At 36.6% G+C, this 20,169-nt stretch overlaps 1 protein-coding gene across 2 annotated transcripts in view; it reads left to right on the forward strand.

The window, feature by feature from the left end:
- The first annotated feature begins 440 nt into the window (after positions 1-440).
- MRPL22 (mitochondrial ribosomal protein L22) overlaps positions 441-20,169 on the forward strand; it is a 47,639-nt gene continuing 27,910 nt past the window's right edge. Inside the window, exons 1-3 of one of the 2 annotated variants that reach the window (XM_072630827.1) lie at positions 441-610; positions 697-745; positions 14,337-14,472. In XM_072630827.1, the coding sequence (XP_072486928.1) occupies positions 583-610; positions 697-745; positions 14,337-14,472 (213 nt within the window). In that variant the 5' untranslated portion in view covers positions 441-582. The remainder of the gene's footprint in view (positions 611-696; positions 746-14,336; positions 14,473-20,169) is intronic. The other variant, XM_072630828.1, reaches the window with a different exon arrangement.

A 20,169-nucleotide genomic window follows, 5' to 3' on the forward strand; every position in this document is an offset into this window, starting at 1 on the left:
TTTCTTGGTTTCACCTCCATAGAAGAAGACGCCCCTGGGCCCGGGCCCCCAGGTGGCGTCACCCCTCTCCTCTAATCCTTTTCTGTCTCCTTTTGGGGGGTCTCCCCCTTTAGGTTGTAAGCTCATTGAAGACAGGAAATGCTTTTCATTTTACTAATCGTCTCCCCAGCCTTTAGTCCAGTGACTGGCATATAGTTGGCACTTAATATTTATCGGTTTGTGTTTTACAAATGAGGTAATTGAGGCTGTCTTATTCGAATTAGGGTTTTCCTGATTCTAGGTGCAACGATCTATCCGTCTCCACAATCTATTGGGGACGGAAAGAGGAATTCGATTTTTAAGTGCAAATACCGGTATTTCTGGAGCGCTTTATCTTGTCACCAGTGTGCCTCCTGAAAGCACGCCAGGTACTTTTTTACGACCCAGAGCTAGGGTTATCTGCAGACCACGTGGGAGCTTCCCCCTCCCCTACACGGGGTGGGGGGGTGACGGGGGGAGAAAAAAAAAAAAAAATCTTGGCGCATGCGCTCTGCCAGCCGCGGAGCTTGACCCTTCGCGACTACCGTAGAGCGAAGCGGAAAGATGGCGGCTGTCATGCTGAGAGACTTAGGTTAGTAATCGGCCTTGAAGCCGGGAGTTGAACCAGCACTTGGACCCAGAGCCGGCCTAAGGTGACGGGTTCTGTTTCTTTTGCAGGTTCGTCTTGGCTGAGGAGTCTGAGGAGCCGCGGGGCGTGTTCTGCGGGGTGAGTCGGCCCGAGAGGAAGAAAGCTGGAGGGAACCTGGGATGTCCGAGGCTGAAGCGGTCTTAGAACGTGGGGCGGTAGGGCTACCCGGAGCCTCGACCCCACCTCGCCAGCTCGGCTCTCCGCAGACCAATCAGCAGACTTCACTGAAGCGCCTGGGGGCGGGGTTATAACCCCCCCCCCCCCCCCGACGAAATAACCTCCTGGACTGTCCCCTGGGGGCTTCTAGGAACGTAGAACGTAGGGTGTAAGAGCTGACAAGGGCCTTAGAATTTAGAGTATCGGACCTAGAAGGACCTTAGGGGCCATCGCGGCCCACTGCCCGAATTACTGGGGCCAGTCTGGTGGCTTTCCACTTCAGTAGTGATCACAAGCACTGGAAGAGAATGGAAGTCTAGGAGCTAGAGTGATTGGAACTGGGAGTGGCTTTGTCTGGAATCAGTGATTTTAAGAAAAGCTCTTAAAGAGGGAAAGGGATGTGTTTGGCTTTAGTAGAAGAGACCTTTGTAACAATAGGTCACGTTAGTGAAAAGTTGCGTTCGGGTTTGCTTGGTAGGCAAGGACAGTGGGAGCCCTCCATACATCTGGGGTGCATTCCTTCTTCGTTTGCCTGTCAGAATCCTTGAAGTCCTTCCAGACTGGTCATACTTGATTACTTCAGTCTTTGATGTTTCCTCCTCAAATGACTTTGTACTTGTCACTGGTATACATGTGAGATCGCTGCTCAGTAAATGCAGGCTGCTAGAGAGCAGGAACTATTTTTCTTTCCTATTCTTTGTACTAGTGCAGAGCTGTCATTTTTAAAAGCACTGATCATAAACAGTGGATACAGTGCTTAATGACTTTTCATTTAGTTGTATTGGGAGCCAGTGTGAATTAGTGTGGCAGGGAACAAATGGAAGTACAACTAAAGAAATAAGATTTAAAGTGATGATAGCATTTACGTATCAGTTTTAAAGTTTTGTAAAGCATTTACGTATCTTGTCTCATTTGGCCTTCTTAACAAACCTGGTGATTTAGCTGCTGTTATTATCCTCAGTTTTTACATGGAGAAACTAAGACAATGAATGACTTACTTTGTCAGAGAACTATTAAGTGCATAAAGCGAAATTTGAACTTAGGTCTTCCCAACTCCAAACCCGGTACTCTTATATGCTATACTATCTGCCTGGCCAGTAATTATTCAGTACTCACTAGCTGAGGAATGATATAATCAAAACTTTTAGGAAGAATACTTTTTTCAGCCATCATTTCTCCTGGGCTTCAAGGAGGAAACTAAGTCAGTCAATCAAGCTTTTATTGTTAGTATGATCCCTCACTATTAGGAGGGCAGTACAAAGAACCTATTTTGTCACAGGTACAAGGGACAGATCCTTTAAGGGAGATCATAGAGTCATAGCTGGCGAGCTTTCAAGTTAGTAGTCGCAAATCTAGTAAGTAGCATAGCCAGGATTCATTTCTGAGTTAAGGCTGGTACTCTTTTCACTATGACTACACTGTCTCTCATTGTTTTGAATATGTGTGGATTATAACTTTTTGAAGAGCTGCATTTTACATATACATTTATGATATATTTATGAAACTCTAGTAAAAGGGTTTTCTAAAACTAAATTAATTTCAGTCATCCATACTGCATTTGTACCTGATGATGTGCCTATAAATTAGAATTGACCAGTATATTTACTTTGGTATCAGATACTTGATGTTGTCTAATTTGAAGTGAGACTACTATTCAGGACCTCGCTATACAAACTTAGGCATGTGTCTCACACAACTTGGTGTATAGTAGGTAATAAACAATTATTGTTTGTGTTAAGTACATCAATTACTGTGTGAGGCTAGTTCTTTGCTTTCATCTTTAAGGAGAGTTAATTACTGTGTGAATATCAGTAGGATGTAGTGGATAGAGAGAGCTGTACTCATTTAGAAAGATCTAAGTTCAAGTCCTCCCTCTGATAAACTAGTGATTTGTCCCTGGACAAGAATCTCTCTCTTTTCCAGGCAACTCTCTAAGACTATAAGCTATTGATCTGCATTGTTATAAGTCCTTCGATAGGCACTTCCTTCACAGGTCAATAATTATTTATTGAGTGCCTGCTAAGTGCTGACTACAGTGAGAGACAAAAAAAAAAAAATCCCCACCCTTAAGCATCTCACAATGCTACATATTTTATTTGTAGGAAAATTGGTTCAGAATATAATTATTTTTTTCAAATATCTGAAAGGTTTATTTTGTAGGGAAATAAGGGGTTTTTTTTGGCTAGCACCAATCTACTGACATTTTCTCAATTCTCATTCTCCTCAGTTTTTTTGCAGCCTTTCAAACCACTTATGATTTTCTCCTCAATACTTTCTTCTTTAGATTTTCAGGAGATTACATTTCCTGGTTCTTCTCCTACCTATGTAACTGCTTCTTTTCTATCTGTTTTGCTGGATCTTCTGGAAGTTTTCACCCTCTCCCTGTAAATATCCTTCAGGTTTGTGCACTGGGTGCTTTTTTTCTATGAGGCTCTTCTTCCCTAGGTGATCTCATTAATTCCCATGTATTTAATTCCCATTTCTATGTCGATGATTCTCAGATCTACCTGTCCTGCTCCAAACTTTGCTGACTTCCAGTCTTGTATCTCCAACTACCTTTTCAGACATCTTGAGCTAGTTGTCCAGTAGATGTCTTAAAGTCCACATGTCCAGAACTGCACTCATCATCCTTTCCTCTACCCCACCCTGCTCCAATCTTCCTTATTACTGTGGAGGGCAACACCATCCTTTCAGTCCCTTTAGGCTTGATGCTTAGGAGTAACTTCACTCTCTCTCATCCGCATGCTACCTCTCCCCGCCATCACACTCCCATATCCAAGCTGTACCTGAAGCCTGTCAATTTCATCTTCATAAACATCTCTTGAATAGACTTATCTCTCTCACACTGCCACCATTCTTATCTCTTCATGCTTCAAATATTGCAGTAGCCTGCTGGTGAATCTGCCTGTCTCACTGTCTCCCTCCACTTTAATCTATCACTAAAGTGATTTTCAATCACTAAAGTGATTTTCCTAAAGAGCAGGTCTGATCTTGTCAAATCCCATCCCCACCCTGCTCCCAACTTAGTAGACTCTACTGGCAGAATTCCTATATCCTTTAGGATCAAATACAAAATGCTCTGTTTGGCATTCAGAGACCTTTATAACCTAGTATTCTCCTACCTTTCTAATCTTAGACCTTACTCATTTCCACGTATTTTTTGATCCAGTGACCCTGGCCTCCTGGCTATTTCATAAGCTGGATATTCCATCTCTTGGCTCTAGGCATTTTCTCTGGCCCCATGAACACTCTTCCCTCCACTGCAACTATTGGCTTCCTTTAAGTCCCAACTAGAATCCCACCTTCTACAGGAAGCCTTCCCCAACCCCATTTAATTCTAGTTGTTTCACTTTCTTAATTATTTCTTAGTTATCCTGTATATAGCTTGTTTCTACATATTTATTTTCTTATTCTTTCCCCCTTTAGATTGTGAGCTCCTTGAGGACAGGGGCTATCTTTTGCCTTTTTTTTGTAACCTCAGCACTTAGCACAGTGCCCAGTACATAGGAGGCACCTAATAAATGTTTTATTGCTTGATTAACCAAAAGGTAGAAATTTCAAGGAGACTGATTTTGGTTTGATCATGGAATCAGATCAAAAGCTGGGAAGGATCTCACAGGCCATCTACTCCAACTTATGCATTTTACAGTTGAAGAATCTGTTATATGGAACAACTTCTTAACTGAACTGTCAAAAAATAGAATGATATATACTATAGGTAGCAAATTTCCTGTGACTGGAAGTGTTCAATTGGTGATCACTTGTCAGAAATAATGTAGAGAAGTTTTATTGCTCAGGTAGAGGTTGGACTAGATGACTTTTGAAGTCTCTCTCAGCTCCAAGATTATGATCTTATGACTTTTGCTTATAACAGAGTTAAAAGGACTTAAATTAAAACAAAGTGTAGGTCAACATTTAAAGAAAGGAAACCAATATTTGTAAAGGGCTTACTATACGCCAGACATATCTATCCCAACTCACTTTACTCTTTTCCCTCATTTTCCCAAATGAGAAATTATCATGGATTTTGATTTGGTAATAAAAACTAAATACCAGTAAGAACAAAGGAAAATTTGCAAATAAGAATTTTTTTTTTATCAAAAGAAAGTTTATATTTCCAAAAGAATGGTCAGGTAAGGTTTAACTAAGATTTCTCTTGTCAAAATCATATTCAGTTCAGTAAGCATTTGTTAAGCACCTATTTTCAAAACAACTCTTTGAAATTTAAGCTGTAGAACAGTTGGGGATTGACATTTGCAGTGTGAGTTTTCTCACTGGGAGCCACCTACCCTGAGGAAATCACAGTTTGGGGGATTTGCAAGGTACTGAGGATACAAAGATAAAAATAATTGTTCTCACAACTGGATTGTTTTAAGGATCATAATCAAATGAAATGACAAATATAAAGTGCTTTGCAAACCTTAAAACACTGTATATAAATGCTATGATTATGATTAGCATGATAATCTTGAAAGAGAACTCTTCCACCTATGGCCATGTTTTCAATCAGGCTTGCCCTTATAGTGCACTCAATATCACCCTTCTCCATTTTGATAGTTTTAAGTCCTCCCATTCCTTAAGGCTTAGCTCAAGTCACACTCCCTCCTTGAAACCATTCCATAGGATTCAAGGGCTGACTTTTGCTTCAGAATTTCTGGACTATATATTTTATTTGGTGTTCAATATAGATGTTATTTTATATTGTTATTTATATCTTTATAAGTCCCTTGATACCTGAAACTTTTAAAGTATCTTTGTCCCTACATTTAATAGGCCCTCAGTACTTTCATTAATATTTTAAATTATCTTCTTTGTGGGATATACTGTACTTGTTCTTAGGGGAGATAAAAATATAAAAAATATATAGGCACTGGCCTCAAAGAGCTTATGATGTATTAAGAGAAATTAGATGCATGCAGAAATGAATATAAGGCAAGTTAAGTTAGGACAAATGCATAAGAAGAGGATTGAATGTTATGGGATTAGATAAATTTCGATAATAAGCCAACATAGATAGGTCAGTGTTCTATTTTGAAAGATTTCCAAGAATGATTGTCCCTCATTTTTCAGTTTTAAGTATTTAGCTTTAGGTTATCTTAAAGTTAAATTCTTCTTAATTACAGGTTTCTACCTTTATCTATATAGGACTATATAGTCTATTTAGTCTCTGCTGGTTGTCTAAATACAACAGGTATTCATTCAGCCAGATCTTCAGGCTGTGTAAGCTACTTTTTCAATGTAATGGAGCAGTCCTGAAGCTGCCTAAGCTCTTTAAGGCCACTGGTGGTACCGCTTAGAAAACTTCCTACTGCATTAGTTTTCATTGCATGTGCACTGGAATGGCCTGGAAGGGTTCATTTGGCATCCAGAGTTGCTTCACTTATGTTAAGGGGATAATTAACTTACTTGAATATATCTGAGGGCCACCTCCAGATCTTTAAAATAGGCAAAGTAGTCAAAGGTATATATTTTTAATAGTTTATTAATAAACTTAAATTCTGCAGTGTATTTTCCAGTCACTTTCAGGGTACTATTTTAATATTTGCTTTAGGGTAGTAATTATCTGTTCCCTTTTTTTCTTCTCATCTTCTCACTTTGATTCCCTTTGTGTGAACTATATAATAGGAAGAGGCACACAGAGCTAAGAGAGAGCTTTGAACCCTTTGAAAATTTATCTTTGGGGTTACCTTATTTCACACATGAGACTTTGCCTCATTGAACACCTGCTTAGGTAATGCATAATAACAGGTACCTGGCAGAATGCAGCTGTTAATTGCAGTGTTCAAGCAGTCTGGATAAATCATCTATCAATGAATCCTACAGGGAGTTGGGAGTTTGATTAGATGACATCTGAGGCCCCTTCCTATTCTTTAGTTTTTATACTTAGGAAACTAGTCTTATTATAGCCTAAGCTTTTGCAGTTTGTATTTAACTTAAAAGTTTTAAAAATTAAGTATATTGGCTGGGAGCCTCATTGTTTTATTTCCTACATTTTTTTTCCCCCTTATTTGCTTGCCCTTGACTTTCAGAAAATAAAGTTATGTTGAGTCATGAGGCTATGCCTGGCACTGCAACCCTTTCATTTAGCTTTTAGTTGAGGTAAGGAGATTGTTCTTTTATTTGGTCTCAAGTGCAAATTTAGGTATAGCATTCTTTTAAGTTATCAGAAGTAAATTGGAGCTAATTTTTTCCACCTTGATGTGGGTAATAGCTTGAGAGTATTCTGAATATTGAGCCTAAGGCCAATATTAACTTCATTGGGGATTTAGGCAAATTTTTACCTTAATTTCAAAGAAAATATGTATTACCTTCTGTTAACTTTAGAAGTTTCAGTGATTGGCTCTGTTCATCTCTAGAAACTTTTACTTGAATAATTCCAAGACCAGGGATTTCACAGATGCCTTTATTCTTTTTACCAAGATTGCAACTCATATTATCCCTGTCTTCCTGCTGTAACATACTAGGCACAACATATTCCTTACTTCTAAGGATTTGTCTTATCAATGTAGGTACTTTCTACAAAGTGAAACCCTTCCATTTCTTTCTCATTCTATCCTGTCTATGTGTTTACATGAAAATCTCATAGAGGGCACATTTAACATCTGGCATAACTCACTCTTACTGTATGATTTCCCCAACACTTTTTCCTTATCTGATCTTTCATGCCATTTGGGGGTATAATTTGCTATTTATTTATGTGCGACAGCACATATCTCTTCCTGGCATTCTGGGTGATCTGCAATTTTGTTTCCACATATTGTGATTTTTAGCCACATAAGTATCACCAGAATGATACTGGTGTTTAAAAGATTTTTTTGTTTGTTTCAGGAAGAAGTTTGGGGCCGTTGAAAATGTTCAGTTTTCCAAATGCAATCCAAGCTGCTTATTTCTTATTTTATTTATAGGCATTCTGCATCCAGTTGGTTTTTCTTGGGTGAAGTTAGACGAAATTCTTTTGAGTGGTTATGGACCTTATTTGGGAGTCTTTGCATATCTTAGTGCTTAATGCTATCAGCACAATGTCATCCACAATTAGATAGCACCTGGGAGTCCTTACTATTTGCAGAGAATTCTTCTTCAATTTAGTCTTTACTAGAAGTCTTTGTATTAGTGTAAACAGGTGCATTGATGAGCTCACTTCTTCCTCTTTTGGGTTTCCCTTAGTGATCAGAGTACAAAATATAATGATGCTTGTTATTTCTTCCTAGGACTCTCATAAGGTCTTAACATATGCTTCTTCCACCTCATTGGTTGCAGTTCATTTTATACTGAATTGAATAGTTTTTTTGTAGTCAATAAGTATAGTCACAATGTATTCTTTACATGATGTTATATCAAAAAAAAAATCATCAGTTGGTAGCTTACCTTCTGGTGATGAGTCCCTTGAAACTATGTTAGTCCTCAGACAACAGACACAAAGTTCATCACTAATTCCATACTTAAAACTTTTCTAACTTATTTGGGTCATTCAGAGTTTGTATTCTTTTTCTTAATAATTATTTTATTTGTTTTCAGTGTTCTATTATCACTTCTATGTATCTTAGATTTTTTTCCCCTTCCTCTCCTTTTTTCCCTACTCCCTCCCCGAGATGGCTTGCTATCTTATATAGGTTCTACACATACATTCCTATTAAATACAGTTTCACCATAGTCATGTTGAATAGAAGAATTAAAATGAATGGGGGAAACCATAAAACAAAACAAAACATAACACAAAAGAAAATGGTCTGCTTCATTCTGCGATCTAGTTCCATAGTTCTTTCTCTGGATGTGGAAGACATTTTGCCTCAAAAGTCCATTGGGAATTTTTTAGGTCCTTGCATTGCTATGAAGAACTAAGTCTACCAGAAAAATTCCTTGCACACTGTGGTTGTTGCTGTGTACAGAGTTCTCCTGGTTCTGCTCCTTTCACTCAGCATCAGTTCATAAGTCTTTCCAGGCCTCTCTGAAGTCTTCCTGTTCATCATTTCTTATAGCACAATAGTATTCCATTACATTCATATGCCACAACTTGTTCAGCCATTCCTCAATTGATGGGCATTCCCTTGATTTCCAGTTTTTGGCCACCACAAAGAGAGCTGCTATAAATATTTTTGTACATGGGGGACCCTTTCCCATTTTTATGATCTCTTTGGGATATAGTTCTGTAAGCGCTATTGCTGGGTCAAAGGGTATGCACATTTTTGTAGCCCTTTGAGCATAGTTCCAAATTGCTCTCCAGAATGGTTGGATTAGCTCACAGGTCCACCAATAATGAATTAGTGTTCTAATTCTCCCATATCTTCTTCAACATTTATCATCTTCCTGTTTTGTCATGTTAGCCAGTCTGATAGGTGTGATGTGGTACCTCAGAGTTGTTTTGATTTGCATCTGTCTAATCAATAGTTATTTAGAGCATTTTTTCATATGACTATAGATAGCTTTAATTTCTTCCTCTGAAAACTGCCTGTTCATATCCTTTGACCATTTATCAATTGGGGAATGACTTGTATTCTTATACATTTGACTCAGTTCCCTAAATATTTTAGAAATGAGGCCTTTATCATAGACGCTGGTTGCAAAAATTCTTTCCCAGTTTTCTGCTTCCCACATAATCTTGATTGCATTGCGTTTCTTTATGCAAAAACTTTTCAGTGTAATTTAATCAAAATTACCCATTTTGCACTTCATAATGTTTTCTATCTCTTGTTTAGTCAAAAATTTCTCCATTCTTCATAAATCTGACAAATGCACTATGCCTTGCTCCACTGATTTGTTTATAGCAGCACTCTTTATACCTAGATCATGTACCCATTTGGACTTTATTCTTTTGTACGTTGTCTACATGTACATTGGTCTATGCCCAGTTTATGCCACACTGTTATCCAGTTTTTCCACCAATTTTTGTCAAGCAGTGAGTTCTTATCCCAGAAGCTGGGGTCCTTGGGTTTATCAAACAGTAGGTTGCTCTATTCATTGACTACTGTGTCTTGAGTACCTAACCTATTCCACTGGTCTACCCTTCTGTTTCAGTACCAAGTGGTTTTGATAATTGCTACTTTATAATACAATTTGAGATCTGGTGGGGCTTGGCCACCTTCCCTAGCATTTCTCTTCATTAGTTCCCTTGATATTCTGAGCCTTTTCTAGCTCTAGAAAATAATTATCTGGTAGTTTGATTGGTATAGCACTGAGTAAGTAAATTAATTTAGATACAATTGTCATTTTTATTATATTACTCGGGGTTACCTGCGAGCAGCTGATCTGACTTTATTTGTCAAAAAGTGTTTTGTAATTCTGTTCATATAGTCCCTGGGTTTGTTTTGGCAGGTAGACTCCCTGATATTTTAGCTTTATAGTAGCTTTAAATGGGATTTCTCTTTCTATCCCTTGCTATTGGGTTTTCTTAGTAATATATAGAAATGCAGATGATTTATGTAGTTTTATATTGTAACCTGCAACCTTCTAGCATAGTAGTCTAAAACCAGGGAGAAGATGATCAACAGTGCTAAAGGTTGTAGAAGTTAAGAAAGATGTGCATTGAGGAAAGTCTATTAGATTTGTCAATTAAGAGATTATTGGTAACTTTGGATAGAGTAGTTTTAGTTGAGTGATGAAGTCAAAAGCAAGATTAAAGAGAGTTTGGAATAGAGTGAGAGAAAAGGAAGTGAAGGCACTTCATATAGATGGCTTTCTCAGAGATTTTAGCCATGAAGAGAAGAAGGATTCTAGGATGATAGCTACCCCAAATGGTGGAATCAAATGAGGATTTTTTTAAGGATGGGGAAGACAAGGGTGTTTTTGTAGATAGGAATGGAGGAACCAGTAGATAGGAAGTGACTAAAGATGAGAGAGAAAAAAATGATAGTAGGAGCAGTCTGCTGGAGAAGATAAAGGCGTGAGATCAGTTGTCTCATTTAATTTCAATCTCAGTTCAGAACCACTGGATTTGACTGATGCAGGCCTGGCCCCAAACATGGAGTGATGCTATGTAAAGTTGGAAAGATTGATTGGAGCTAGATTATGGAGTACCTTCAGTGCCATCCTGAGGAAATTTAGTTTTATCCCTGGCAATAGCTGTCGATGAATTTTGAGCAGGATGGTGATAATGTCATTCTTTTGTCTTAGGAAGATTATTTAAGTATATTAAATATTTGAGTATTAAGATTATCTAATACTATAATATTTAATAACATCAAGTAGAGGATGGATTATAGAAGGGAGGGAATAGAATCAGATCATTTAGGAAGCTTTTATAATTGTTTAGGTAAGAGGTAATGAAGGCCTCCACAAGGGTGTTGGACATACTAATGCAGAAAGCTGTACAATGCAAGTGATGTTATAGAGATAGAATTGACAAGACTTGGCATCTGTGTGGATATTGGGGTAATGGAAAAAAAGAATGAAGGACAATTGGGGTTTTAAACCTGTGTGACCATTAATGCTTTTGACAGAAACAGTGATGATTTCAGCAGATGAAGCTCTCCAATAGACACTATCCATGAAGCACTAGTGTTCAGTAGAAATATTAGAGCTGGATATAATATAGATTTGGTTGTCATTTATAGTGATGGTAGTTGAACCCTTGGAAGTTGATATGATCACCCAGAGAACATATAAAAAGAAGAGAAGTAACGTGGAGTAATGGAGAGTCAGTCAGGAAAATCTGAATTCATATCCTTCTGTTCCTCAGTTTTCTCATTTGTAAAATTATGGAGTTAGGCTTGGTGTGCTAGTTTTTGAGGCTACAAAGATGAAACAGTCCTTCTTCTCATCCTATCACTGGAAACAACATGTACACATGTAAGTGTATAGAAAGTCTAGATTTGGTGGAAGAGAAACTAGCAGCTCTGGGATTGATGAGGAAATCCAGAAAGGTATCTTATAGGAGGTGCTATTTACATCTTAAAGGAAACCGGGATTCTAAGAGCCAAAAGCGACTCCCAAAGCATTGTATTCTAGACATGGAAGACAGCCTTGCAAAAGCGTAAATAGGAGAAGGACTAAGAAGAGCAAGAAGGCCAGTTTGGCCAGACTGTATAGAATGCTGAAGGAGATTAATATATGATAATCCTAGAAAGATAGATGGGAGCCAGCTTGTAAAGAGTTTTAAAATGGAGAAGAGTTTGCATTTGATCTTAGAGATAATAGGAATTCACTGAAGTTTATTGAACAGGGGAGTGACATGGCCAGATCTTTGGATAGGTATGAGGCCTTAGGCAGGGAAAGCGATTAAAAAACTATTGTAGTAGTAGAGGGGAAAAGTGATGAGGGTGACCATGTGAGTGGAGTGATGGGAAGAAAATGGGAAGGAAGGTGAGTTTTTTGGGGAAGATAATGAATTTTGTTTTGGACATTGAGTTTGAGATGCCTGTGACATCAAGCTCAGTAGGCCTAATAGATGGTGATGTTGGACTAGAGCTCAGAGAGAGGGTGATGAAGGGGGAATAGATATTGATAGTACATAGAGATGATCATTGAACCCCTGGGAACTGATGACGTCTCCAAGAGAGTGAATAGAGAAAAGAGAAGAGGGCACAGGTCAGAACTTTGGAGTGAACTTACAGTGCTTTACATATCTCTCTTTATCCTCAAACCAACTTTGAAAGGTCGATGCTATTAGGATTTGCATTTCACAGATGAGGAAACTGAGACTGAAAGAGGTTAAGTGACTTACCAAGGGTCGGAAAACCAGTAAGTGTTTCTGAGGCAGAATTTGAACTCATCTTTGTGGTTCTTAAGTTTAGCATTTTATCCACTGCAACATCTGTCTATGCCAAATGCTTTTTTATCATTGAAAAGAAAGGAATCTTGTATTTTCTATGCTTTTTAGTCAGTTGTATGACTATGAAGATGTACTCTGATCTGGAATATTATTTGTGAATGCCTATCCACTCTGTTCTCAAACCTTCATTGAGGGTGCATTGTATGTGTGTAGATTATTTTCATGTAAAAACAATAAGCATTCATTAAGCTTTGTCATATGCACGACATTGTGCTAAGTGCTAGGAAATAACTTCTTATGTTTATTGTTCTGATTTGGTGTTGATTTGTCTTTGTTCTAAAATATCAGCAGTCTGACTTTACACAAACTGCCAAATCAAAAATGAGCCCCTATATTAATAACTAGTTGTTTCCCATATGTTAATAGATAATTTGTGTGTGTGTGTGTCTGTGATGCTTTTTGGCACTTGACATGTCTAGGGCACTTCCCAACTCTTCTCAAAAAGAGAGATGAAGCTTCTAAGTCTGTATGGTCTAGAAACTTTCTTTGGCTTTTTATTTCTTACTCCTGAATCATGTATTCCAATATATTTTTTTACTGACCTCTCCTTTGTCCACCTTTGCACTGAAATTTATTAAAATATATGTTGACTGATTTAAAGGGTTGTACTACATCCTTAGACTTTCTCTACCTACTCATTCTCTGTTGAGAATATTGGTGTAAAAACTGTTATCTTTATGATAACCTTTTTTGTAAATGTTTATCACGAACACTATAATGCAAAATGACTAAGTTTCCCATAAAGTTATATTTCTTGTTTTCTTTTGGAACATGAGAAAACCAGTCCCACCATTACCTTTATTTGCTTCTCCAAGGAGAACCTATGAGCCACCTTTCTATGTAGTTGTAATTTCCTTTTTTTCTTGAAGTTTCATTTTTAATGAGAATATGAAGATTTATAATTAGATTGCCTCTAGTAGCAGAGCTACTCATTGGTCACTGGATAAGAATCTTATATTTGAATGATCAACAGGTAAGTTAATATTTATAGAGCTAAAAATAGTGTGTTATTTATTATTCATTGACTGATTTTCCTACTACAGTGCCACTGTCACTACAGAAGTAGAAAGAGTCTGTACAGGACTAGTGTCCATTACATTTTAAAACTTATTTCATGAGTTTTTCATAGGTCCTCAGTGGCCAAAGAATTTATCACCAATTGACCAGTCTATGGTGATTAAATGTATTAAATGGAGGGTTACTTTTTAAAAAAAATAACTACAGGGATAAATAGCGTTTATTAAACATGTATTGCTTAATAATACATAATATATTATAATATGTTATATTATATATTATATGATATCTAATAATATATTTATTAAGCATATATATTAAGCATCAGGTACTGAGCTAAGTTCTGGTGATACGTACACATCATTGAAACGTTCCACGGTCTCAAGGAGCTTACATTCTATCAATGGGAATAGAAACGAAAGGAAAAGATACAGAAGTAGAATGGACAAGACTTGGTAACTAACTAGATGTGGGAAGTGAGAAAGAATGAAGAATCAAATATAACACCAAAATCACAAACATGGTGGTGTCAGTGACAGACGTAGTGAGGTCAGAGGGAGGAAGGGGATTAGTTTAAAACATGTTAACTCATTTTAGACATTTAAAAAGTTTTACTGTTCCATAATTGTTGTGTTTATGTGTCTTCTTAATTTTTTCTTAAAATAGAACTGTTTAGTACAATAGAGTATTTCTAACAGCTAAAAACTGAGGGCTTTCCTTTTTGCTTTATAGGTTGCTCTCATTGCAAAATGTTTTGTCTTTGTCACCTATCCATACAAGTGCTTCCCTTGACATCTCAAGGAAGTGGGAGAAGAAGAATAAAATAGTTTATCCTCCACAGTTGCCAGGAGAGCCTCGGAGACCTGCAGTAAGTTTGTGGATAAAGCCATCTTTTAAATTTGATAACACTTCTTGACTCTTAGGTGATTAACAGTAAAGTAACTAGTTGTGTTAAAAATGGTACTGATTTGCATCATCTTTTAATTGACGAAATCCTATAATTGGTAAAAGATGTATTTTTTTTCTCTTTGGAATTTTCTACAGTCTGCATTGCTTGATTTTTAAAAAGTATGTTTAAAAGAATGAGTTTTAACCCTAGAATGAATGAAGCATGAATCAAAGCCTATAATGTCTCAATCAAAAGTCATTAATACACTGTGTCAGCTCCAATTTCATCCTGTTAACTTGAGAAACTTTGTGAGAAACCCAATGCAACTACTTTTTTAAATTTAAATTATATTTTGAAATTTACTCTTTGTATTGCCTCAAAAGAACATTTCTGTACATATAGTAGAACACAAAAAAGATTGTGTATAAAATCATTGAATCTCCATTTCATACTGCTTGCTTTAAAATACACACATATACACGTATACATATGCATGTATACGTGTATATATGTATATGAGATTCCAAATTACTTTTAAAACTGACTTGCTTATCTGTCCTTCCTTCTGAACTTCTGCTCTTTTCTGTATACTGTAACAGTCTTTCGGTAGCCCTCTTTTTCTTTTTAATATCACTATTGCTAACCTTCCTCTTCTTTCTTAACATTCTCTCCCATTAAAATATGAGAAGAAAAATCCCTTAAAATAAATATACATACTAAAGCAAAACAAATGTACATGGTAACCATATCAAAAAAAGTATGTGTCATTCTGCACCATGAGTTCACCTCTCTGTCAGGAGGTGGGCAGCATGCTTTGTAACAGGATCTTTGGAGATATGGTTGGTCATTGCTTTGATAGTTAAGTTAGTTAAGTAATTATGTCTTTCAAAATTGTCTTTTTTTATAATGATTTTTTTCTTTACAGTGATGTTTGTATGCTCTCAGTTTTGCTTAGTTCTCTTATTTTAGTTCATACTCCCCAGGATTCTCTGAAATGGTCTCTTTCATCACATTTTATAGTTGGTGATGGGTTTTTATTTCAGAGTTCTACTTGGCTCTAGTCTTTTCATTAGAAATACTTAAAAGTCCTTTAGTTCATTAAAATTCTCTATTTCATTTTCCCCCTATAGGATTTTAACTCAGCTTTTTTCAGTTGCATTATTCTTGGTTGTAAATTTTTTTGCCTTTTGGAATATTTTATTGCAAGATCTCTTCTGATTTTTAGCAGAAGCTGCGAAGTCTTGTGCAATCCTGGCTCTTGATTTTGGTAGTTGAAATGCTTTTTTCTGGATACTTCCCTTTTTCTCTTTGACTTGGGAGCTCTGGATTTTGTCTATGACTTCCCTATTTCTGTGACTTTTTCTTTTGTAGTTTTTTTGGGAGGTGATCAGTGGATTCTTTCTAGCTTCACTTTACTCTCTCATACTAATAGATCTAGGCAGTTTTCACTTACGATTTCTTAAATTATAGTATCTAGATTTTTAAAAAATTGTGCTGCTGAATGGAGCTAGAAGAAATCATTCTGAATGGGTTCACTACAAATTTATGTTGTCTAATCTCAACTGGACCTCACTACAGAAATGGAGACATCCTTTTCTTTCTTAATTGATTCACTGTCCCATACTTCCTATAGTGTCAACTAAATCTTTTCATCTCTCCTTAGACCTCTCACAGCACCCCCTCCCCCAACCTTCTCAACCAAGAACCTTGTCTTATACTTCATTGAAAAGCTTTTCTTGTTAAGGGCAACTCCTTTGACATGTACCTTTGAGTCCCTTTCAGTTCTGATTCTGTGAGTGTTATTTCAAAAATCCTCTTGCTATGTACTTTTTATGGAAAGTAAAAAAAAAAAAAATGAGACAGTGTTCATGTCAATAAATACCTTTATAACTTCTTTTATTTAAGTTTGTTCATTTTCTTGCAAGCAAAATTTCTTCCATAATCTTTGGTTGAAAGCTTCTTTGGTATCATAGGGCAATAGCATACTTCAGTAGATTCATGATTTCTTTCATGTAGATAGCTTTTAACTCGGTGCCACCTAAAAGATTTAGAGTTGGAAGAGACCTCGGAGGACATTGAATCTAATGTCTTCATCCTTCAGATGAGGAAACTGAGGTCCAGAGAGGTTAAGTGACTTGACCAATGTCACAAAGGTGATATCTTGCCCTGGATTTGAACTCAGGTGTTTTGGCTCCAAATCCAGTGTCTTTCTTTCTCTGTAACTCCTGTCCATGATTTATCCTACATTTCTTATGGAAGACCTACCCATTGTGCCAATGGCCTTCCTTTGAACATCTTATTAGTATGTTATGTGACCTGTCCACTCTGTTTTTGTGTTTTAATGCACTCAATAATCTTTTCATGACTTGTGCCATTAGAAGTATACCACAGCTTGTTAGAATAGTAATCAAATTAAAAAAGAGAAGTAATTAGTGAAATGTTTTAACCTGAACACTGTTCTCTAAATCACCAATTTTATTTTTTTATTTCTCATTTTAGATTTTCGCAGTCACGACTTTAACTAGAAATAGTTAAAGCTATTAAGTATTGAAACTAATAGCTATGAAATGGCACAGTAATTGTCAAGACTAAGATTTGTCAGTAAGGTGTATTTTGTCATTGTTGTCACTGGATTTTTTTTTTCAGTCAAACAGTCCTAAATGGTAAAATTAAGAAAATTCATGGCAAGTCCTGTTTAACACTTACAAATGAGAATAATACCAATCATTATGGACAGACTGAATTGATTGAAATGATTTAGATTGGCCTTTTGTTATCATCCATGCTTCTTATATAACTATCTGAGAAAAGAAATTTGATTTTGTTTTGTATTGGAACTCTGGAGCAATTTGATTTTGGTGAATGGGTCAGATTTTGCTCAATGAATGGAAATATACTGTGATTTTAAGTTCTGACACCTTATATTGGGAAATTCTTTAATCTTTTCTTACTTTAAATGCCATGGAGTAAATTATTACTTGTAATGGATCTACTTAGAGCTTATTAGACTGAAAAAGATTGATGCTTTCCAACTGCCTCATATAATTTTCTCATTGGGTTTTATGACTCTCAAGACTTACATAGCCTTGGACAAACAGCCACTCTCTCAAGTTTGAAAGCATTTTCACTAACCTTGGCTTCCAGTTTTGTAACTAGACCCTGTGATACTTAATAAGAACCTCTCAAGTTTTTTTCAATGAGAGTAAACAGTTTAAAGTCGCATATTTCAGTAAAGTGAAGAGGGAAAAAAAGTCTAGTAATAATCCACTAAATATAGTCTTTTGTATGGAAATGTTTCCATTCCCAGTTTCCTTTGGTCTCCAATGTTTGTTATACTTTAATATTCTTAGCTGAGGTAAACCTGTGTCATTTAAGTAGCACCAGTATCCAAGGAATCCACCTAGGCCTTTTGGGGAGAGACCTTGCCATTGGGGGTACTCTTCCCCATCATTTAGCCACCTCCTCCCCACCTCTGTTGGTCGCAGGCTGCTCAGACCCCATTAGGGCCAACAGTGGAGAAGAGACATGGTTGCTCATACCCCTTGGATGAAGTGAAAGTCAACAACTCTAATCTTTCTGGTGAGATGGAAGACCACCAGACCTTACCATTTACTCTGTCACTCCATCCTAAGATTCTCTGTCCCTTAACATCTTTTCTCTATACTCTTGGGCACTATCATCTGATCCACACATATACTTTAAAGACCTCTGGGTCTTGCCAGCTGTCCTTAAGGACATCCAGTCCTTTCCATCCAATCTGCAGGTATCCCCCTCAGGTGCAGTGTGAGTTCGTTGAGAGCAGGGACTGTTTGGCTTTTTATATTTGTATCTTCAGTGCTTAACACACTTAATGATTACTTAATAAATCCTTTTTCATTTGTTCTTTCATACCTTTGTAGACCTTTATTATTGCTTTTTTTTTAGTTATGAAGATACAGTAATAAGTCATTAATTTTCTTTCCACTAATTGGGATTTTGTGATAATTTGGATTGAGGCTGGGTTGCAGTTTATTAATATACTTTCTATTTTTAAAAAAATAACCACTTTGGGAATTACCTGCATGAACAAGATTATTGGGAGAATGATCAGTTTATTGTATAGCTTTTTCAAGTAGTCTTTGTGACTTTAAAAGCACACTATATATTTAAAGACAATCAACAAACTAGTTTTAAATCATTCTCAATCAGTTCGAGAGACACATAGCCTAGTAGGTAGAGTGTGGTGCCTTGAAGCCAGAAAAAATCCTTGACTCTGATGCTGTCTATGTGACCCATAGAAAGTTGCTTAATTCCTCAGTGTTCTATGGAACTCTTTAAGACAGAGAAGGTGCTACGTGCGTTGGTAGAGTTCTTCATACAAATGAAATCAGAAGTAGTTATATCTTATCATTCCAGTTTAAAAAAAAGATATTATTGTCTGTTCATCAAAACAAATCTTCTAAGTCCTAAACTTAAGACTCATACGTGTGTAACACTTTTTCCTAGTACTAATTTATTTCTCTCTCTAATATATGTATACATCATATGTATATACATGTAAAATTATGTATATATATGAAAAATTAATCAGATGCATTTCTTTTAAAAGTATTCTCAATTTAATAAATTATTAAACGTTTCTCTTCAGATTTCTCATTCAGACTAATTTCCTCCAATCCAGATATTCCTACAGTTTCAGTATGTTATATCTTTATCTCTTCAGGTCTCCCTCAATTGAGACTTAAAAAGGTCTCCCATCATCCTTTAAAAAGTTATCACTTTTTCCCTTTTAAATAAATGTTGACCTTTCCCTTTTGACTTTTGAAGAGGATGAATAAGTAGCTGTTCCTCTGTCTTCTTGGTACTTGATCTCTTCCCCATGCTCCTTCTAGGATTAGAGTATTTAAATAATACTAAGTTAATCATATGAACTGCAGGTTCAAAGATAACATACCAAAGGAAATCAGCAATGGAAACATTTCCATGTAAAGAATTGTATTTAGTGGATTAATATTAGCAGTCATGACAGTTCTCTTTCCCCTCTACCCTGCTCCCCAGGATACTTTTTTTCTGAAAATATAATTAGGCTGTTGCTACAGTTTTCAGCCTGTTGCCTTCTATTGTGACTGAAAGGAGATACAGTTGGTATTAGACCGGCCTCTTGAGAGAAGACCATTGCTGCTTCTAAAACATTTGAAATTTCCAGCAGAGGCAAGGATGTTTAGAAAAGTTCTTTGGAATCATCAGCTTTATCTTCATTGGCAAGCATTTTCTAAAAGAAAAAAAGGAAATTAAACCCTCAACAAGCATTTTTTGAGCGTTGACAATGTGCCTAGTGCTATGAATAGTTGTTCCCTCCCATGCCTTTGTCCATGCCATTTTTCTCCTCCCTTCTGCCTCATAGAACCCTAGTTTTCCTTCAGGCATCCCCTTCTACATGTAGCCTTTCCCAATTGCTGCCAGGCTCTTCAGTCCTGTCTCTCAAACTACCCTATATTTAACTACTTTGTGTTTTTTTGTATTTATTCTCTTTAAATTTATTCTGTATATACTTATAGTTATCCTTGCTGTCCTCCTTGTTAGGATATGAGCTCCTTGGGAGTGGATTGCTTTATTTATTGTATTTGTATCTCTATCACCTAGCACAGTTTCTGGTACATGGTAGGAACTTAATTAATGCTTGTTGATTAACATTAT

Source organism: Notamacropus eugenii, chromosome 1, assembly GCF_028372415.1.
Source record: "Notamacropus eugenii isolate mMacEug1 chromosome 1, mMacEug1.pri_v2, whole genome shotgun sequence".
NCBI classification, from domain to species: Eukaryota; Metazoa; Chordata; class Mammalia; order Diprotodontia; family Macropodidae; genus Notamacropus; species Notamacropus eugenii.